The sequence below is a fragment of the Balaenoptera physalus genome (assembly GCF_965194825.1).
Source record: "Balaenoptera physalus genome assembly, chromosome: 6".
Classification (NCBI taxonomy): Eukaryota; Metazoa; Chordata; class Mammalia; order Artiodactyla; family Balaenopteridae; genus Balaenoptera; species Balaenoptera physalus.
This window is the reverse complement of record NC_138885.1, coordinates 59,427,849-59,451,518: the sequence shown is the minus strand read 5'-3', so window position 1 is coordinate 59,451,518 and position 23,670 is coordinate 59,427,849. Positions and strand designations below refer to the sequence as shown.

Here is a 23,670-nt window from a genome sequence, read left to right as displayed (position 1 = left end):
TTGATTCCTGAATAGCCCCCACCATAAACTCGGTCCTCAATGCCCAGAGTCTCTGATCAGAACTTCTAAAACTGCTCTCATCCTCTACCACTGGAAGTCTCTTTTCCCAGAGGGCGTTAAGTTAGGGTTCCTGGGTCTCCTAATATAGAATTTTTTGGAGTGGAGATTATAGATTTTCAAAAAAATATACTATCTCCCCACAAAAGTTTTAAAACAACAACAAAAACAACAAAAAATCCTGCCTTTTCCTTTAACATTGGGCTTTCTTAATTTTATTTCATCGTTCAGTTTCAAGAAAAATAGATTTTTCTGACCTCTTCAAACCTTCCATTTTGTCACTTGTTTTGCATCTAATTATTTAACCTCTTGACTCATTTGTCACTTATTTATTCAATATGTACTCTCTCAGTATTTACTATGAACAGAGCATTGGGCTAAGTCTGAATTTTCCACATAATTTCATGTATAAATTGTGATTACATAGGGATGTACAATTATTTTTAAATATAATAAATAGTTTATGGAAAGATTTATTCAGTGCCCAGATTATAAATACTCAAACATAATAATGGACCATAATTTATAGTTCAAGAGACTCAAATCTAAATCTCAAATTTATTATTCATTCCTAAAGCTAACTCAAAGCATTTTTTCTCCCTGTACAACTGGGTTCTCTTACTTGAAAAACAGAGGTAAGGAATCATTATTGCTAAAAAAAAACTGAGAAGAAATTATTAAATGTTAAAACATGAAATTAAAGTATAAAATTAAAATATGTTGATGTCTATGCAAAACTGTGGGGGGGGTGGAAAAGGAATGACCTAGAGGTTAAAAGGAAACTGAATTCCAGAATGCCACGCTTCTAAAGACATCATTTGCCACAATGCCAGGCAAGTCTGGGGACATGCTTTACAGCCCCTCCACCCAGAAATTAGATGACTTCCCTGTACCAAGCTTATCCCATCTCTTGAATTCCTTATCTTTTCTAATTCCCTACCGTATCTAATTCAAGTATTTTCTGGGCCTGCTAGAGGAAGTAAGTTTTTACTTTGTAAGCCTTAAAGCCAAGCCCTGGGCTGACCATGTTGTAAATTGCAGGCAATGACTCTTTCTAATTAGGAAACAAAATTTAAAGTTGTCCTACCTGAGACTTTGCTTAACTTTCAGTTTCTCCTTCCTTACCTCTGGTTCCTGATATATATCAGTTCCTCATCCCAAGGCTTCTGTGCGCTTCCTGTAAATGCCTCTGCCTAGCACAGCCAGTCTTGCAAACCTTTGCTTCCCTGGTTTTTCCAGGGCTGGCTGTCAGCCAGATCACTGTCCCTGGCCTGGAATAAAACTTCTCATTCACAACTACTCTATTTAACCTTCAGGAGTAAATCAAATCACCATCTCCCACCAAGGTGTCATCAATCCCATCTCTAGGAAGTAGATACTTCATGAGGAGAATGAAGCATGAAATAAGGATGTATATGGATAAATAGAAATTAAGCCTTGGGAAAGAGATCATTGTAGCAGGACCTGAGACTTGAATAAAACATAGGAACAAGTGACCCAAAAAAGTGACATTTGAAAGACTAATGTGTATTCCATCACAATTATAAACATTTACTAACTCAAAGCTTTCAAATGCTAAAATGAAAAGCAGAAAGTAGTAAAATTCAGATCAAAAAGATATAAAATTGTATAATTCAGATTATGCATATATTTTCCAAATGTAAAGCAGTGAAGAAAATTAGCTCACAGAATTTACCCATTATATAAATAACCTTGTAAAATTTGAAGACTTATAAAAGGAGAGCCTGGTAATACTGTCAAAATTAATGAAGAAGTCTTGGATGTAGTAGGCAATTCAGAAGGGAGCAGAGGAGGAAAGAAGAAAGAAGGAAGTAGTAAGTCAGGGAAAGAAGAAATACTTGGAAGATGGGGCAAAGTGTTTCACTTACCTATGATCCCATTTTGCAATAATGCTAACTGTTGAGTAAGAGGGAAAAAAAAAGAAAGAGCACATAACATTGCCAACCACGCATATTTCTGAAAAATTCCCAACTCAGTAAGTCAAAGAGCAAAATCATATTAAATGACTATTTGAAAAAAGGATATGAATGTACCAAAATCTTAATAGCTAATTTTCTAATAGGGTTGAAGGGAGTTAAAATGTACAGGGCAGGGGTGGCACTGAATCGAGAGATTGCTTTCCCTTTATTCAATACTATAAACGTCTGAAAAAGAAAACAAACACATAAAACAGAATTTAGAATCTTAGTATTAAAATTAAGACCATTTTAAGAAAAAAGTGAGAAAATTTTTTAGAAATATTGTCTTATAAAATAATATAATAATATACTAATTACCAACATATGACATGATGCTACAAACTTTCTCTTTCTGAGCCCTATAAACTCTCCTAAATTTGGTAAGTGATATGAGGATTTAAAGAACATAATGAAAATCTGTAGTCACTGCCATAGGAATACTTAGCATCCTTATCAAGTTTTAATATCAGTATTTTAAAACTGTAATTATAATTCACAAAGAGCTCAAAAATGAGGCTTTGATTACTTTTTCAGTTAGATAAAAATTTTCTCAGAGGAACTTCAGGGTATTCCAGAGGTGTTGTTTGATCACACTCTTTTTTGGTCATTTAAAAGCCACCTGCTTTTATTTCTTCTGGGGGGAGCCATGGAATGGGCAAAGTTTATGGTGTGAAGGAATAAACCTGCTGAAAATCAAAGTACCTTATGTAGAGCTAGATATTGTAAAGAGGAATTTGGATACTACTCCTGGAAATATTATTTTTAATGCATAAAAAAATATACTCCTTGTCTTAACTTTCTGTTTCACCACACTGTAAGGTGAACAGACTTTTGCCCTTCCTCATTTCCCCACTGCAGGATGCCCCTTCAGTTCTCTGCCTGTCCTGGACATGGGTTCAAATGAGTGCTTCCAAAAGGCTTCTAGGGTAATGGGGCCATTACATGGTCAGGCCCACCTAGTACCCTAATGATACTTCAGACAGAGGGGAGGAGGCGTGACATTCTTCACCTGACATCCCTGGCACTAGCCTGGAAGCAATTAGCAAGTAGGGGAAATAAAGGCAACTTGACTAAGAACTCACTTTCTTATTGATATAGTAGGGGTCCAGGTCCTCCAGGGGCTCTGACACCATCCCTGGAGGAATGTCTCCATAAATAAATGGAAGGGATTTTCCTGCTTCCAAGTCACTATTTGGCTTTGGGCCATTTTCATCATCTTCATCCTTGCGTTCTTGTTTGGGTCTCTTAGCTTTCTCTTCTGCAATGCGTTGTTCAATAGCAGCAAGGGATTCCCTGGTAAAGAAGCGGAAGCTGTCAGGTCCTGGCGGTACCAGCACTGATTGTGCCATCTTTTCATCCTGCTCCTTTAATCACTGTTTAGCTCCTTGCATAAGAAAGTGCTATGGAAACGAGAGAGAGAGAGAGAGAGAGAGAGAGAGAGAGAGAAAAAAAAAAAGCAACTGTCATTAGGATAAAATGTGACTGTGGCCAATTACATGATACTGAGATAAAATATATAAACCAAGCTATCTGTAATATTTTACTAAGGAAGCTGCACTTGGCATTCGGGGGATTCTCCTGCATGCATTCATCTGCTTGCATGGAGATCTATCTTTCACATTCAGTAGGTGTCTATGAGGTAATCTAATCTCCCACTCCCAAAATGTTTTAAGTGAAAATATCCAACTCAGAGCTCAGAAATGGAGAATACTGGTTTGTGCTTGCTGTTTCACTTGTGTGAATATTTTGGCAGCCATCTTTTTCAGCATCCCTTCTGAAAAAAATACCCGAGATCCATAACAAGAGATGAATAATGATCAAAAATTGTAGAACCTGGGCTGTGCGAAGATCTTGCATGTATCTCTCCATTTTTTTCCATGTTCCCTTTGGCCTACTTTTCCACCTCAAAGAGCTTATTCAAAATCAACGCACCTGGTAAAGAGCTCTGGAAATCCTGAAATGCCAGGCTGTGGAAACATAGGTAGATACTGCTTGAAAGCAAGGGAGCGGGAAGGAGCAGGGAATGCCGGATTGCATTTGGAACTGCTCGGAAGCTGCACAGGAAGGGACCCAGCTCCTGCCAAACCAGGCAGGAAGTCACCCACGTCAAGAAGTCTGGAGCTTGGACCCCCTGGTTTAGCAACCTGCTGCTAGCTAGTGTAATTGCTTCTTAAATTAATAAATTTGCAGTACCTTAGGAAATACTGTAGAGATAGCTCATTTTCTCAAACAGTGCCCATTTCTTAAGAATCCACGAAGCAGATTTGGACTTGAAAAAAATAATAAGTTTAAGATAGTTTATCTTTTACATGAACTCCTATTATGCTGGTCTTTGTGATAACATAAATGGAGTTTTACTATATTCTAATCATATTTTACTGGACTAACATATATAGCTCAAGAGAGCACACCAATCATTTCAAACGTTCTCTCTGAATCAGTGGCAAGAGTTTCTATGTTTTTTGAAATAATACAACCAAAATCTTGACTCCTGAATGCCATCCATATACAATCGCTTATCTATTTTTCCTTCTTTTTAAAATATCAATCCATTTTAACCCTTACCCTGCAGGAATGAGAATTACCATTTAATTATATGAGTTGCATTTTCTAAAAGTAAAATTCATTCACATCCAGATCATTTCTGCAGATATGCTAGATCAAACAGGGAAATCTAAAATAACATAAGTTACTGTACCATTTCCACATTTTTTTTTTTGAAGTAGACCAGGACCTTTCAGCCAGCAGCTAGAAGACTGCCCTCTCAGTATCACAGTGCCTCCAATACATCCCTCATTTTCCTCTCCCATCCCCAGAGACCCTTATGCCTAGTGACAGGCATAGGCATGAAGAAGGTCCCTGCACACTTAAGGGAGGAACCTGCCATGCCTGGATGCTCTAATAGAAGAGACATGCTAAAACATGCAGACAGCAGCTTCAAAATGAAAGTGGTCCTCTGCAGATTCCCCCAAGGATTCTACTGTAAAGGTAAAGAAGCATCACAGAGAATAAGCATAATAAGAATATTAAAACATTACCCCTGCAGAATCTTTTACACCCAGAGTTTAGGATTGATAAGCTGGCACCAAGAAGACTGCAGCTAAAATTCCATCATGCTTTTTTTCTTTTTTTCATTTTTTTTTTAATTCTCCTTCAAAGACCACACCTAACTTCCTGTGAAAGGATTCTGGTAACTGAAGTAAGAACAGGCATTTCCTGTGCGGGGACTACAAAATGGCATTATTATAACTACCACTAGAGGGCGGGGGAACTGTGAAGAGAAAACCCTCAGTGTACACACACAAGCATGTTTGAAGCAGCCCAAAGCTCTCAGTAATGGAGCTCTAATCTTCTACAAGCTTTTCTTAGAACAGAATATTAAGACTTAGCTGGTTTGAATTACTAATTTTGTTAATTGATAATGCTTCCATTCATGCTTTTTATTTGCTAAGCCAAATTGAATCGACACAAATAATTCAAAGTAAAAAGAAAGTAAATAAAGAAGGGTTAAAAATAAAAACTCATAAAACAGCAATTATATTAATGAAAGCCTTACATACATGAGCTTTAACATTAGCCTCAGCCCCAGAGTATCTGAACTCCAATAAAGGGATTTGATAGTTCAACAAAGAGGTGGCCTTTGCGCTATCTAAATTAACTTTCCCTAGAAATAAAACTAAACTAATGGGACACCAATATTATTTTATCTCTAATTTAAGTGGCTGAAAAGCAACCAGAAAAAAAATGAAAGCCAGTGAGATACTAAATGCCAATACTTAGATTAATAACATAGTTAAGATTTGCAGGCTAACTATGTGCCAGTCACTGACCGGGCTGAGTCTGCATGCACTGTATCATTTCATCCTCCCCGTAACCCCATCAGATAAAGGCTTTCATGATCCTTATTTGAAAACTGAAGAAAGGAATTACACTGAGGTTAGGAAAAGTTACCTAAGATCACACAGGCAGGATTCAAACTCAAAATCTGTGAGCTTTATTCAGCCATAAACAAAACAAAAACAAAAAATAAAAACACCTGCTCATGTAACTAAATCCTAAAGTAAAGATTAAATAAAAATCAGTAAGTGGCATCAATTATAATCAGAAACAGTCATAATTATTAAGTCAATATATTTTTTACATATTTTCTAGCTTCACCATTTTCATTAGAAAAGGTATTTGATTGAAACAAGCAAGAATAAGATATAGCCAAAAAGAATTTTTAAATTCATTCTAGCATGTCTGTTTTGGTTATAGAAGCAAAAGAATGACCCAAAGTGGCTTAGGTAAGAGAAAGAAAGAAAGAGGAAGGAAGAAAGAGGAAGATAGGAAAGAAAAAAAGAAAGAAAGAAAGAAAGAAAGAAAGAAAGAAAGAAAGAAAGAAAGAAAAGAAAGAAACAAAGAAAGAAGGAAAGAGAGAGAGAGAAAGAAAGAGAGAGAGAAAAAGAAAGAAAGAAAGAAAGAAAGAAAGAAAGAAAGAAAGAAAGAAAGAAAGGAAGGAAGGAAGGAAGGAAGGAAGGAAGGAAGGAAGGAAGGAAGAAAGAAAGGAAAGAAAGAAAGAAAGAAAGAAAGAAAGAAAGAAAGAAAGAAAGAAAGAAAGAAAGAAAGAAAGAAAGAAAGAAAAAGAAAAGGAGGAAGGGAGGAAGGGAGAAAAAAAAAAGAAAGAAAGGAAAGCAACATGGGAATTCATTGTCAAGGTCTATTGTTTAGGGCTAGCTATAGGCATGCCCAATTGATGTTACCAGCACCTAGTCATACTGCATCCTTAGGCTCTGACTTCTATGGTGATAGCTTTTCGTTCCTCATTGTAGTAAGATGCTATAGCATCTCTGGCCTCCCAATCTCCCAGATTTAAATCCAATCAGAACAAAGACCCAGAAAAACTCTCACCGCATCTCACTGGCTTCAGTTGGGTCACATGCTCATTCTGAAATAATCAGTCTGTCCAGGGTGATGCCATGCTTTGTGCTTTGATTGGCTTCTCCTAAGCCAATGTCTCATCCTGGACTAGGGAGGAAATCCTACTTGAAACCTATGAACAGTCAGGGTTGTGGTGGTGGCACAGAAACATTCCTCAAATGCAGAGCTTGGGTGCTATTACTGGAATAAAAGGGGATTGATGCTGGTCAACTAAAACAAGCAAGCAAGCCAGCATGCAGTCTAGTCACACAGTGGTCATATTTGCAGTGCCTCAATACTCAAGAGAGTAACTCTCTTCCTCTCTCTCTCTCTTTATATGTATAAATATGGAGAGTGCAGAGAGTATATATATATATATATATATACACATATATAGCATATTTTCTAGTGTTATCATTTTCATTAGGAAAATTTTCATTGTCTTCCATGTATACCATCATAAAGACTTAGAAACCAGGCACGATATTTAGAAGATTACTTCCTCAAAGTAAGTTGTCCTACTGTAATAAAATACTTTACAAATCTCTATGATGAGCTTTAACTTCATTTATCAAATGAACACAAGCATAATTCAAAGATATTTCAGGTTTGGTTCCAGACCACTGCAATAAAGTAAGTTACAGGAATTTTTTGGTTTCCCAGTGCATATAAAAGTTGTGTTTACACTATACTTCAGTGTAAGTGTGCAATAGTATTATATCTAAAAAATGTACAGACCTTAAAGTTACTTTATTGCCAAAAAATGCTAAAAATTCGAAGCATCTGAGCCTTCAGTGAGTCATAATCTTTTTGCAATAGTAACATCAAAGACCACTGATCATAGATCACCATAACAAATATAATAATAATTAAAATGTTTGAAATATTTTGAGAATTACCAAAGTGTGACACAGAGACAGGAAGTGACTAAAGGCTGTTGGAAAAATGGTGATAATAGACTTGCTCAACACAGGGTGGCTGCAAACTTTCAATTTGTAAAAAGCACAATAAATCAAAGTGCAATTAAAAAAAAACAAGGTATGCCTGTATCTACATATTCTGGTCTTACTTTACAGATGTGCTCAACAGTAGGCTAACTTGTTATACAAAAGATTCTAATTCAAAAAATAAACTAAGGAGTAAAAATTTACAAAGTGTTTTGCCAAACATTTTGTGGGGAGGGGGCGAGATTAACATACACAGTGCTTATTTTTTGCCAGGCACTATTTTAAGAACTATAAAACCATTTAATTCTTATAACAACCTGATGAAGTAGATATTGTGATCATCCTTACTTAAAACATAAGGAAACTGGGGTACCAAGAAGTTAAATAATTTGCAAGATGCATAAGTTCTCACAGCTGGAAGTATAGTCAGGATTTGAACCCATGCTCTCTGGCTACAGAATCCATGTTCTAACCATCATGCAATGCTTCTTAAGTCTTTTTCCGGAATCACTCAGTATCAGGAACACACCAAGATATGTGCATTTACATTAATTGAAGGGTCACCCCTTTCTCTCCCATTGATCCTACCCAGTGAATGTGTCTTAGGATATTTAAAATGGTGAACACAAAATATTTTACCAAAACATCCAAGACATACGATGAACAACACCTGACTATTTTTTCCGTCTCAAAATGTCTTTTGTAAAATATAGATAAGAATCATAGTCTCTTGTTTCTGATTTCCCAGGATGATGTTTTCAGAAGTCACGCATATTAGTTTTTCTTGCATTTGCCCTGACCCTTGTTAACATCATGCTGACATTTTATGAGAATGCTAAATGACATATGTTACATGGTTTTTAAATTTCATTCAGTTGTACTACTTTTCAGACAGAAGATTTTGTATTACAACTTTTAAGACCAGACCCTATATTTGGAAGACCCATAAATAATGGGAAAGGCAAGCAATATTATTTTAAGTGGTTGGAAAGAATATTAAGAATTGGATTTCTAAATTCCAATGACATTTCTGTTTCCCTTTCGATGTCTTCTTTTTTTAAAATTTGTCTCACTTGTAAAAGAGGAACATTAATTTTCTAAATTAAAATATAAAAGAAAAATTAACGATATTATTACACATGCTGATATCTACAAAAAGTTGTATTACAGTGATATGAAAGAGCAATAACAAAACAAAGAAATAATAAATAGTATATGACTCAATTCCTTTCCACAAAGAGTCACATTTATATTAATAAGTACTCTAAAATTAAATTTATACTAAGAAAATTATTGGCTTATTACATTTTATGGATAAGGAAATAACTATAAAATAGTTTATATTATAGTTGATGATTGTGGATAAGTGCTCAAAAAACTTAGAGGATTTTGTACCTAAGAGTTAAGAAAGCTGAGAAAGACTAAGGAATATCTTTTTCTGAAAGTGATCTTTTAATCCTATTTTACAATTGTAATTTTTAATTTTCTTCAGCACATTAAAGTAATACTGGAAACATAAGCTAAGGAAAGATTTGCTAAGTATTACCTGGAGATTTATTTTCTGTATTTTCTAGTTTCCTTAATCTATAGGTTTGACTCTATTTTCTCATGAACTTTTTGATTGTCACTTACTGTGTTTTTGTATATCCTTTTTTCTTTAACCTTGATCCACTAGCTCATTTCCATAACTAACAATTTCCGTAAGAGTGAGAAAGTTCTGAACTACCAGACTTACATGTTTTCTCACTACAGATTAGAAAAAGAGCATAACAGAAAATAAAAGACATATGCTCAGTACGTACTGTTCAGACAAAATGTCATTTTTCTTTAAATGCTAGTTTTAGTTACAACACTTTTTAAAAACCTTATTTTCAATATTTTATAATCATATGATATTTGTTGAGCAATATTCTTTATAAAAGTATAGATATTCCTTTAAATGACTGCTATGTTTTTAAACACATTTTTTTTTTTTTTAGCAGAGATGTACCCCAATGCTATCATGATCCCTGGGAAATATCATTCAAGGTAACAATAATCACTTTCATCAAATTTCCTGGGAAAAAATAAATTATATATGAAATATGCCTCCATTTTTATACAAGCATTTTCATTTTATTGCAGGTAGGGTGGCAACTTGTTTCTACATCCTTTCTTTATCTTCAGATATATTAAATGCATGTTCACATCCGTGAAATACTTCAACCCTGCCAAAATGACTTATCAACTGGAAGTTCACCTCTAATCTGATTACATACTAGTTTGTGTTTGATGGATCGATCATACTAGAATCGTTGAATTCTACTTCTGGATCTTAAGAGTCAACTAAGGAAGGAAATTTCCTAAGGTGTGGTCCTCCCCATGAGAGTGAGACATTTCCATGTTCTCCAAAGGCTTGAATATTTCCAGCTGTTTTCTTCCTTCCTTCTGTTTAACTGAGGATTGTTACCTAAAACTGTCCCCCTCAGCCCTCATCCTTTTTTATAGGGGAGAAAAAAGTGGCCTCTAACCTTATAAGTGTGATAGTAAATCTGAATGTCTGGGCATCTTCCCCAGGAGAGAACAATCAGGCAGGGCCGGGAGCAGGTCTTTGAAATGAAAAACAATACTCAAAAGATAGCTACATTCCAAAGTGTCCTAGATACAAAATTTGTGCATGCCTGTGTGTGTGTGTGTGTGTGTGTGCACGCATGTGTGTGCCTCAGAGAGACAGAGAACTAGAAATGAGAATGAGCGCGTAAGAGACCATGGATTTGTTTCTTCACATCATGTTAGCATGACCTAAATTCTGGCACTCTACCTGGTTCTTGCTATTAGTTGCCACATTTAATTCTTCTAATATTTTGTGAAGGAAGTAGTATTGTGGTCACTTTTCTAATGTGATGGTGATCCAGGCTTACATAGGCTGTGTAACCTGACATGGTCACACAGAGCCAGCATTTAAACTCACATGTGTCTGATTTCAAATTCAAATATACTTCATTGTCCCATTTTGCCTCAGGAGTGAGAAATGTACCACTGATACACAAGTTGAAAAGGATAATGTAAAATAAGTCTGATTTTTTAAGTCACTGGATCCCCATCTATAGCTAAGATGTTTGTAGGGTATACTAAGCCCACTGCTATTAAGCAAACTGGTGACCCACTAGGGTAACTCAGTTTCCCCTTCATAATCTTGCTATTGTGGGGTTGCTTGACTTGCGCTGGAATAAGCTTTAAACTCTCTGAACCTCAGTGTTTTAATCAGTAGACATGACGGCTCATTTTGAGTTTTATGAAATAAATTTATAAGAACAAACTAAGCACTATGACTGGAACATAGTAGATGCTTAGTAAATGCTGGCTTCTTTTCCTTTTTTCAGAGATACCTTAGTGCTGTTGTTTGTCATTTGAACTTTTTATTAAAGTTATTTCTGTAAAGCTTCTCTCTCCATTACCCCATCTTCCTTATCTTATCCCTTTTTGTTTGTGGTTTCAAGTGTCCAGCATAGTACTCACCTGAGATAAACCGTTCAGTAAATCATTGAGGAATTAACAGTCGTAACCCTATATTTATTCAGGAGCTTTCTTGGTCTTTTTACTGAGTACACTTTCTTTCCTTTTTGGGATAATTTATGTGTCATGACACCAACTAATTCTAGATTTCTGATTTTGTGGTCGTTGTTTCAGTTATATAGAACTTTATACTTGACTGTGTACATTTATGGCACCTCTGTAGTTTGAGCTGACCTCACCTTTCCTAATACGTGCCCTTAACCTAAAGTCAGACTACTCTCGTCACTGCCTCTCCTCTCCATCACACATGCACACACCACACACATGTGCACATATACACAGATATGTTTGTTTCTGTTTCTCTAGCTTATTTCACCAGCCCAGAAAGTTCAACATTCATGTATTTGCTTTTCACAATCTTATTAATTCTTCACGAGCCATTGTTGTGGAAAACGTTAAGAAATTTCTTCTTCATTTTCTGAATTTCTGCTATATTTATGGTAGAAAAACAGTGCAGTATTTACCTCTTAAGGCATACCTCTACATACATTTTCCTTTGCTTTAATTTGTCCCTAAATTACTACTTCTAGGTCAGTTTTAATGAAACTAGAGCCTTACATTTGTCATCCTCATCCAAGTATCGTCAAGGATTCTCCATTACCATCCACACAAAGTACAAATTCCCCTGCCTGACATTTAAAGGATGCTCCAAATTTTCTTTCCAGTCTGACATCCTGTCAACCCCTACACCTACCCCTACCTGTTGTAAAGACAAAATAATTTGTTCAAGTTTTCCTAAACTTGCACTGTGATCTCTGTATCTTCACTTCCAAGCAATTGTTTATGCTGTTTTCACGACCTGACGTTCACTATATTACCAATCCACCCTGATCAGACCAATAGCAGTTTTAAATCTCAAATATTGCATTTTCCATAAATACTTCCACATCCTTCCATCCTGTTATGTCCTTCACTTTTTCGAGCTAAATAACACTTGTTTTTTACACACTATTTGTTGTATTTATGTAACTGCCTTGAGGTAAGTGTATGATGTCCTCCTCTTTGTAACTCTTGAAGTTCATAAAGCAATACCTTGCACAAAGTAGATACCCAATAAAAGAACTGAATAACAAAAGATCTCAGAGAGACAGTATTGAACAAGCTGTGATGTTGAAGGTGGCCTGGATGTACAACAGGCTCTTGTGACTCAAGAGAACAGATCTAAGATGCATGTGAATGTCATAGGAAAAAAACTGTTTCGATATAAGTAATAATGTTCAAATTCTTAGACCTGCATAAAGCAAAACAGCTACTCTTTAATAAGAAGTAACTCTCAGTTACCAGAGATATTCAAGCTGATACTGTAGAAAGGATGCTTGTCTGGGCAAATAATTGGAATATATAATTCCAAAAATATTTCCAACCTCCAGATTGTATGATTGCCTAAAAAGCAGAGCACCAAATTATCTTTTACTAAAGTAAAAAAATGAAGACAAAATTAAATTAATTATTATGGTCTTTTACATAAATTCTGGATTAGAGATAACTCAACATCCAGAAGATTGTAATAAAATATTTTGTCTCCCCGATCAGTGGTTGCCGCTGCTTGGTAATGAGCAGCATGAGGGCAGGGAGCTTGTCTGGACCTGCTAAGCACACCTTCTTCTCCAGTGCTTATTGTATCATGTGGTTTCTCCATAAATATGTGGAACTGAATTAAAAATGAGACTTAATTTGCATTTGCATAACTAGACCAAAAGAGGTCAGAAAGAAGACACAGTAAAAAAGAATCTTAACAAAATCTGGCTTGTTTTAAAAATACAATCAATTACTGCTTCTTGGAATGCAATAAGAAAACACTGAAAAGCAATGGTAGAAGTTTTTCTTGCCTCTTTTTAGGATAAAGAATGAATCTATTTGCCTTTGTTGAGTTCACATTGTAAAAAATATATTTTCAGCAAATATGTGAAAATATGTGTCCAGATACATGTCTTCCTTTTAAAAATTAGTTACCTTGGAGGTCCAGGCACTTAAGCCAAGAGGGTTATGGCTCTAGATAGTTTGGGATTTCCTTCTTTTGGGGTTGTTGCTTATTCTCTAGGGAGCTAATTTAAGGTTCTTTTTTTTCTCACCAAACTTTTTTGGCACTCATCTTCTAGTTACACTTGATTTATGCAACATCACTCATTTTGAGGAGCTCTAACTGACTTACTATTATTTGGTGTACACCAGGCTTCTGAAGAAAAGGCAGTAACTTTGGAGCCAGACAGAACTAGTTTGCATCCTTACTCTCCTACTTTCTAGCTGTGGTTCTTTGAACAAAGTACTTGGATTATAGTGAGGATTGAAGAAGATAAGTAAATTACCCAGCACACACAGAAGATGCTACTTATTCCATTTTTTTCCTATACCCGTCAAGTTCTTTTTTTTTTTAAACATCTTTATTGGCGTGTAATTGCTTTACAATGTTGTATTAGTTTCTGCTGTATAACAAAGTGAATCAGCTATATGTATACATATATCCCCATATCCCCTCCCTCTTGCGTCTCCCTCCCACCCTCCCTATCCCACCCCTCTAGGTGGTCACAAAGCACCAAGCTGATCTCCCTGTGCTATGCGGCTGCTTCCCACTAGCTAACTCTTTTACATTTTGTAGTGTATATATGTCCATGCCACTCTCTCACTTCGTCCCAGCTTACCCTTCCCCCTCCCCGTGTCCTCAAGTCCATTCTCTACGTCTGCGTCTTTATTCCTGTCCTGCCCCTAGGTTCTTCAGAACCTTTTTTTTTTTTAGATTCCATATGTGTTAGCGTACGGTATTTGTTTTTCTCTTTCTGACTTACTTCACTCTGTATGACAGACTCTAGGACCCCTTCAAGTTCTTACAAATAACACCGTATGAAGCAGAATAAATAAGACTAAATATAAAGCTAGAAGTCTGATCTTTTGCAATTTACAATCCAGTTTATCATTTAACAAAAAAATTTTTAAGCGCTCACTAAAAACCAGCATTCTTCCAGATGCTTACAGACAAATCTCTGCCCTCATGAAGCTTATATTTTATGTATCCTAGAACTACAGATTATGTACAAGAAAATTAATTACAGAATATAGCAGGTGGTGGTAATTGCTATGGAAAAAGATAATGTAGGAAAGAGAGAGAGAGAAAAAAAAGACAGGGTAGAGAGTGAGGGAGAAGAAGGGTGTGTTGTAATTTGAAATAGAGTGGTCAAGGAAAGTCTTGCTGAGGAAGTAACATTCAAGCAAAATCCCTGAAGGACTCACAGAAGCCAGCCACGTCATGAGCCTTCCTGGATGACAGGGTTGCAAGCAAAGCAAACGCATCGAAAGAGTTGCAGAAAGGTATTCAGGTTTGGAAAGGTCTAAAGAAAGGTAAATAACATTGAAAGAATGAAATGACCATGCAAAGCAACACGTATCAACAGGAAGGAGAAAGTGGAGCAGGTAGCAGGGACAGTGAGTACAGCAGCAGATGCTGCCAGCCTCAGTTAGGCCCGCCATCTGCTTTCCCAGCAGTTTCACCGGGGACACCTGTGACATAAATGTCAAGATCAGAGCCCAAGCCAGAACCTGAGAAGCAACAATCATACCAGAAATGAAGGAAAGCTCACTGCCACTCAATGTCCTCAGCCTGAGCACAAAAGGGGGATGTTAAAAGCAGGATAGCCATGCCCGGTGGCTCAGAAAATTCTAAACTGGATGGCCGTCCGCAGAGTGGACCCAAGAACCGCCTTATGGATAGATACAGAGTATACAGGAGCCAAATTTAGCAGCTAGAAGCAGCTCAACATCAGAGAAGCAGGCAAAGCAAAATGTTGCCTATCCTTGATGCCTAGAAATATTTGTTGAAATTTTAAAAGATTAGAAAAGGGATATTCTTTTGGGACTGTGACGCAGTTTTAAAATAGACCAATTAAAAGATATAGCACCAATTAAAATCACAGCTGTGAAACAGGTATTGCTTACAAAACTTTTTGTTTGTTTTTGTGTATGAAAAGTGTGCTGCTAATGCATTTGTCTATTCAACATGGTGGCAGCTATCTTCACTAGAATATTCCCTGGCTTCTAATCACTCCTAATACATTTTAGAGAGAACAAAAAGAGAATTAGCCACTCTTCCCTCAAGCCTTAAGGGCTCCTTCCTGCCTCTCTCCCTCCCTCCCTTCTCTCTCTCTCTCTTTCTTTATTTCTATTTCTTCTTTCTTTTCCCCCTCTCTTTAGAACAAGGATAATTCCTTTCCTGATCAAATCCATAATGTTGTTGTTGGGATGAAATCAGATTATTTAAAGTAAACCACTTTTTGAACTGTAGAGCCCTATAACATTGTTTATTCATGTTATTATTTTTCTTCATATTATTAAAACATTAAATTTGCCTGTAGAAATGAATGGAGAAAGGGTATTTTAAACAAAAAGAAATGACCACTTACGTTCTATGTTTAAAAGTTTCCCTACATAACTCCATGTATGTGAATTATAAAAGTATGGTTAGAACTCATAAGATGGTTAGATTTTGAACAGCTCTCTATCCATGCACATAGATGCAGAAGCCCACATATGTCAGGTCACATGAGTTCCCTCCCACCATATTGCTGTACCAGTTTCATCTGCAAACTAAAACAGGAAAAATAGCAAGCTTAAAAGGGGAAAAGGGCAAAAGCCTCAGGAAAACATACCGCCTCTCCCCAGTAAAGTGATCATTTGCCTTCTACATATTCATTTCCAGGCTCATACTCATGAATGACATTTCCCATTTATTTTTCTCACTCCCAACCAAAATCTACTGAAATCATTAAAAGCAAGGACCAGTCTGTAAAAGCAGCCTCATCACTTGAAAATTATCAAAGGGCAAGAAATGACACACATTTTTTAAAAAGTTCGAATCATGATCACAAATTGCAAACTGAATTTTCTTTTGGTTTCTCATAAAAGATACAGAGAGAGAGAGAATGGTTTGAGTTCTATAGAGAAAATGTTCTTCCAAATAAAAGAATTTGCAAATTAGAAGATATGATTTATATTTAGAATTAAACCCCTACTTTCTTTATGGCACTGAGCAAATTCTTTTCCTTGTATTGGCACCATAACCAATGCTAATTAAAATCATAGGTTTTGTGTTTGGAAGGGGGCCTCCCAAGAGATCATTTAGTCAGACTACTTATATTCATTAAGGATTGAACTAAAATCAGAGACAGATGGCTTTGTCTCAGATCTCAGAACAGAGATTTCTCAATTTTCCTTGGTTGTCTATTCAACTCTTTAATCACCATCTAACTTACTCTTTAGTTATAATCTGTTAATATTAACGTTATCCAGACTATTTCTGCTAGTGTTTCATTGGATGGAAATGGAAGCACCATACACATCCCAGTACGGGATTTATCAGGGTGAAATTGCCAAAACATTTATTTAGCATTCTTCTTATTGACATTGAAAGGATATTACCTATTAGTTCAACCAAGGTACAGTGACTCAATAACAACAGTAGTAAAATAAAAACACTGGCTGATGGTGGGTTGATCCCTATAATTCTAAGCCTTTAGTCTGCTTTTCTGCCCATTCTCTTCCCCAATTCTTCTGAAGAAAATGTAAATTTGATTAATCAGGTCCTGAGACAACATTATAGTTAAAAGACATAAACACACAGACTTTTAACATGTTATAGTCTGTCATTCAGTATAGAACACTTTCTAATTTTCCTTATGATTTCTTTGATTCATGGATTGACTTAAAAGTGAGTTGCTTAATTTTTCAAAAAAAAAAGGACTTTTTCTAGATGCCTTATTGTTATTGGTTTCTAACTTAATTCCATTGTAGCCAAATAATCAAATAGATTGAGACTTATTTTATGGCCCAGCATATGATCTTTGGTGAAAGTTCCATGTGCACTTGAAAAGAATGTATATTCTGTAGTTGATTGTAATATTCTATAACTGTCAATTTGAGCCTCATGTTTGATAATTGATAATACTATTTGTCTCCTATGTCCTTACAGGTTTTTTTCTACTTGTTTTATCAACTACTGAAAGAAGACTGTTAAAATCTCTAAAAATAATTGTGCATTTGTCTATTTCTCACTTTAGTTCTGTCAATTTTTTCTTCTGTTTTAGAATGTTATGATTTTGTCATACACATTTAAGAATGCTATGTCTCGTTACAAATCTGACCTTTTATCTCAATGAAATGACCATTTTTATCTGTATTAATATTCCTTGTCTTGAAGTCTACTTTATTTGATATTAATATAGACATTTCAACTTTCTTTTGCTTAGTGTTTACATGCTATATCTTTTGCCATTCTTTTACTTTCAACCCGTCTGTATTTTTATACTTAAAATGTGTCTCTCTTAAAAACAGCATATCATTGGATCTTGTTTTTTATCCAGTCTGCTGAGAATCTCAAGAGAAGCAAAAAAAACCTATACAGGAATGTTCATAGCACCTTTTTCATAATAGCTAAAACTCAGAAACAACTCAAATGTCCATCAATAGGTTAATGAAAAATAAATAAAGATGTATTTATCCAATGGAGTACTACTTGACAAAATGTTATGAACTACTTATATATGCAACAAAATGTCTGAATCTAAAAAAAACATTGTGTTGCGTGAAAGAAGCCAAGAAAAAAACACCACATACTTTACAGTTTCATTTATGTAAAGTTTTTGAGCAGGCAAAACTAAGATATGGTGATAGAAATCAGAACAGTGTTTGTCTCTGGAGGCAGAAGGAATTGACCGGGAAAGGGCATTGGGGATGTTCTGGGCATAGAGATGTTCTACATCTTGATCAAGATGGTGGTTACACAAGGAATACATTTGTCAAGACTCAAGCTAATTCATATTTTATGCAAATTATACTTCAACTAAAGAAAATGGGATGAGCCCAAGCTCTACTGCCTTTCTTCTACCTCCTGTTTTCCAGTAAGTCTGTGTGACTACACCAAGCCAGACCTGGGTGAGCTGAGGCAAGCTAACCATCTTTGTTCACTCTCTTGCTGACCCTCTTTCAGTTGATAGAGTGTTTCTATCAGGTATCTTCAATTTACTCTCTCCATGTGGTCGAGATAAGAATATAAGCTCCTCTGACATGGATTCACACTTTAAAGGGAAGTACAAGCCAATTATGCATCTAAGATAATTAGCTCTAAGATAATTGGGAGTTGGCTCTTTTTGGTCTTTGATCATATCACTGTCAATCTTCCTTGCCCCCCCAGCCCCACCCAAAGAATTTGAAACCTAATTTAGTCCAAATAAATACATGGAAATTTAAATGACAGTACTGAGTCCAGTAACAGCATAAGAGAAAAATGTACAAAAACAATACAGCTAACAAGTTGATTTGTTTGTGACAGATTTTTTTTAATTTAACAAAATGTTTGTATATATGTTATATTTATCACTTACAACAACCCTAGGAGGTAGATCAGGGAGGTATGAATAACTTCATCTAATAGATGAAGAAGCTAAAGTTTTTAGTCAGTTATATCACTGGCCACAGCAAATACACAACAGATGCAAGAGTGCAACTTACATATTTTGACTCTCCCCCCAAAAGATTTCATTTTATATCCTTCACTGTTTATAAAAGGTTAAAGGCATTGAGGGCTGAAGTGATAAACAAAAGCTTCATAGGTGAGGTGGAACTTAGGCTAAGCTTTAAAAGCTGTACCAGAAGAAGAGGACATTCCTATGGGAAGGGAAATCATAATCAAAGGCTCAGCCCTAAGCAGGGCTTGGCTCTGACCTACAAGAGAAAACAAGACAGGTCAGGGCAATAGCAAATGAAAAGATCAATTGAACTGAAGTGGAAGTTCTTGCCTACATCAAATTGCAGATCTAATCAGGGAAGGATATTAGAGGCAAGAGCGGGGAAGGTGTCAAATAGAATGCCAAAGGTCAGTGCAATTTGCTGAAGTTTTTAAGAAGGAAAATGAAATATTAAGAAGAAAAATGTATATTATAAAATATCTTAAATATTATAAAATATTAATATGAAAATACTAAACTAATACACATGTAAGATTACAATTTTAGTACAGTAGTGAGAGTAGATAAGCAACAAGTAGGTTATAAAGAAATAAAGGAAATTGGTACACAAAACTTGTTTAAGAAATTCACTTTCAAGGGAAGAAAAACAGGGACAAAATAGAACCAAAGAGCACATCATTTTTCAATGTAAGAGAGAGCTATGCTTGCTCGAAGGCAGAACAAAAGGAGTTAATGAAGAATAGGAAATTAAAGATATGGAGAGGGTACTTGCTTAAGGGGACTTTCTCTTGGAATATGAGGATAGGACAGGGTCAAGAACAAAGAATAAATCATTAAGCTTTGAAATCAAGAAGAATAACATTAAGTATGGGGAAAAGTCCAAGTAAATGGATGAAAATACAGTTAACTTAAGATTGACAACAGAGAAGATCAAATTCATCTGATCACCTCAATCTTTTGAGTAAAGTCTTGTGCAGATACTGATTTTAAAAAAAGAAGAAAAGATTTGGATTGGAAAATACAGGAAAGAATACTAAGGTCATTTAAATTATCACTGATAAGAAGCAGATTTTTTGGTTGTTCACAAAAGAAATAAGATATAATAATAAAAATATAGAAATGGAGGAGACTTTTAAAAAAACATAAATTTAAGTAATAATTCATACATATATAGTATCATTATTATATTAGCATTTTTCCCCATTTGAATAAAAGAGGATATGATGTCCTTGTGTGAGATGAATTTAAGCTTAAAATTAGGAAAACTTTACTATCTGACTTCTCCAGAAACGTAACACAATGGAACATCATAATAACTAACATTTAAAAAAATTAGTCAAAAAAAGCTAATACTTGTTGAAATCTTACTAAGGACAAGTACTGTTCTAAATGTTTTACATGTACACTGTATTATTTAATTCAATCTTCACAATAACCTATAGGGTAGGAACAATTATTTCACACAAGGAAGTCCAAAGAGGTTTATTTCTTGCCCAAGAACAGATGAGTAACTAGAAAAGCCAGAATTTGGACTGGGGCAACCTAATGTCTGAGTCCAAGTTCTTAACCATGCACGCTGACTAAAATCATCTATGTAAACTGTAAAATGTTAGCCATGGCTCTATTTCCTGCTACAGTGTTAAGATTTCAAAATTTTACTTTAGGTCTACTATACCAGGTCAGACTGTGACCACTGCCATCTCCCCAGGCTTTATATCCAGTAGAACTGGATGTATATGGACTGAAGTATAAAGTCCATGGGGTGGAGTTCACGTGCAAGTTAAGCAATCTGGACTTTATACTAAGGGCACAGGAATCCTTGGGGAACATTATTCAGAAAAGCAACCCAACCAGGTTTATTTCTTAGATATTATTCTGATAGTGTGGAAGAGGTCTGGAGTGTGAAGCCTTTTAGGGCGCAAGGTAAGACAAAAGCCTATTGTAAGGGCTTCCCTGGTGGCGCAGTGGTTGAGAATCTGCCTGCCAATGCAGGGGACACGGGTTCGAGCCCTGGTCTGGGAAGATCCCACATGCCGCGGAGCAACTGGGCCCGTGAGCCACAACTACTGAGCCTGAGCGTCTGGAGCCTCTGCTCCGCAACAAGAGAGGCCGCGATAGTGAGAGACCCGCGCACCGCGATGAAGAGTGGCCCCCACTCGCCGCAACTGGAGAAAGCCCTCACACAGAAACGAAGACCCAACACAGCCAAAAATAAACATAATAAATAAATAATAAAAAAAAATTTAAAAAAAAAAGCCTATTGTAAGAGCCAGATGAAAGACAATGAATGTCAAAATGAGGCAGAAGCAATGGGATCAGGAGGAGATGATCTGAGCATTTCTGAGGTTGCTTCAGTAAAGCTTGAAGTTTTCACATTGGTGGAGAAGAGCTGCAGAAGCTGAAAATGACTCCAGGTTTCTTGTCCAGGGGACTTGATGCACAGGAGGTAGACAACTTCTCTGGTTTTCCCAGCCCTCACTAATCTTCGTCTTTAAAGTCTAATTGCATGTGAAGCCATCCCAAATTTATAGAGGAAAAAGAATGAAAGTTTTATTAAAGAAAAATTATTCAGCTTTGAGATACTGGAGAAAGAGGAAGATTAAAATCAAGGATACTAGTGAGGAATCTTTTGCAGGAAGAAATCCAAGTCAGCTGGATATTGAACTGTGAAGAATGAATATTTCTGATTATTTCATAAGAGAAAAAAAACGGAGTGAAGTTTGAATGATTAATATAAGATACATACGTTTTTTAAGAGTAAGTGAATATTTCCACAGTTCATTAGATTATCATAGACTGTTTTTTCTATAATAAGGAAAAAAATAATAGTCTTCCAGAAAAAGAAGTTGAAAAATTAGGTTTATCTTTTACTAATATAAAATATTTAAAAAATTATTATAATAAAAAGAAATGTAACAAAAAAGTAAAAAAATAACCTTTTCCTTTATTTGAATTTTGTTAGCCTGGCTGAACATGAAAATAGTATTAAGAAAGAATATTCTGATATTTTAAACGTGAATCAATATAAAAAGTGAATAATGGAATTTTCATTTAAAGGAAAGTTGAGTTAAAGCTTCACCAAAGAGGCCAATAATGAAACAAAAAAAAGCCACCAATACTTAAAAATTCAACAAAATGCAGTTTCATCACTAAGGGATAAGGTGGAAGAGCATGCCAGAAGAGTACCAATCATTATTAGAGATGAACATAAAAGACATACACACAGAAAAGCAAAACATCCAGACCTCAGTATTTTGTGAACCATAGTCTGTACATTTTTACCATTTCCAAACAGGATAGCCATCTGGATAAAACACTAGTTGGCTTTAAGGCTTTGAACTGCAACTTTTTTTTTCACTTGCAATATTTTTCATTATCAATTTAAAAAAATAGAAGCCATTCCATTTGAGAGATAACTATAGTACTCAAAAGCCACTTTTCATTGTACAGATTAAGCAATACCCAAAGAAACAGTATTAGTGATAGTAAATTACTATTTATTACAAATCAACACTTTAGTAAGATGGAAAGATCATACCTTTTCTCTTTTTCAAACAGCTAAAACACATTCAACATCATACGCAGTGATGCAGAGTGATAAAGTGATGGGATGCTCAAGCACGTGAAGAAGGAACCGTAGCAATATTCTCTATTAAGGATAATTTGCAGCAAAAAAAAAAGGTCCATATAAGGTATCCCCCAAATCACTCTCACCTCATAGATGTACCCCTACTTCAGGTAATTAAGCATACTTTATCTTTGCAAATGATACAAAATCAATAGGACCGAGAAAGTTAGTAGGGGAAAGCCAAGTATAAATCATTTACAGCACTCTGTTTACCTACTGCATAACTTCTGTTTTACTAGTATTCTAGACGTGGAGTGAGAGGAACCTCTTGTCTTCTAAACAAGGAAATAACCTTGTCCACTTATAACTCTATAGTTTTTAAAATATGTCATCATCAATGGTTCTATTAATATGAACTAGAAGAACTATGGAGCACTTCAGAGAGAATGTAGTCCATTTTTTTTTTCACTTTAATGGTGGTAAAATTGAAGTTTATAGAATTTGAGTATAGGTAGTTAGTATCAGATCTGGGCCAGTCCAGTCCTCTTTTCACTGGTAATGATTTGTTATCTCTAAAGAAGAGAAACAAGCTATGAGATTTTTAAAAAGAAAAGGAACAAAAGTTATTTGAACTGAATGATAAAAATGGGAATTGTTTTCTATTAAGTAAATAAAACTATACATATTTATTAGAGTCAGTGAATACTTCTATTATATCTCTTTCCTTTATTCATGACTAATCTTAGGCTTTGAAGGCATTTACTTTGGGTGAAACAGTCTCTCAATCACAGACACAGAATTCCTCTCCTTTCAATGCACCACCCTCTCAAATGTCAGATGCAAGTGAAAAGAGCGTTGCATACTCTGAGACGAGTTGAGGAGGGAAAATGTGTATCATTTCTGGAAACTAGGAAGACAGATCTGCACATGCCATAAGTGTCTTTCTAGATATAGACCACCAGCAGCAGACTGAAGGAAAGCCAAACATATGCAGAACTGCGGGCATAAGATAGATTAGTTTTCACTCAGAAATAAATGAAAAATGTGCCCATAGAACAGCATCATCACTGCTGGAGCCTGTGGCAAAGGTTGGAGGAAGAGTAGGTTTTGTAGCAATCATAGGACACTGCAGATTTCACCAATATTTCTGGGATGTTCACTAGATGGCAAAATCTCTGCACAGTTTACAACAGATGCAGGCAGCCACGCCAGAC

General features: G+C 35.6%; 1 protein-coding gene across 9 annotated transcripts in view; it reads right to left on the bottom strand.

Annotated features, from left to right (window-relative positions):
• Positions 1–23,670, bottom strand: part of LOC309662305 (sodium channel protein type 2 subunit alpha) — a 162,090-nt gene that overhangs the window by 88,591 nt on the left and 49,829 nt on the right. The window contains exons 1-4 of one of the 9 annotated variants that reach the window (XM_082464835.1): positions 6,785–6,900; positions 5,988–6,091; positions 3,119–3,436; positions 2,105–2,222 (exon numbers count right to left, since the gene is read on the bottom strand). In XM_082464835.1, coding sequence (XP_082320961.1) covers positions 2,105–2,222; positions 3,119–3,385 — 385 coding nt within the window. In that variant the 5' untranslated portion in view covers positions 3,386–3,436; positions 5,988–6,091; positions 6,785–6,900. The other 8 variants (XM_082464838.1, XM_082464840.1, XM_082464836.1 and 5 more) reach the window with 8 other exon arrangements.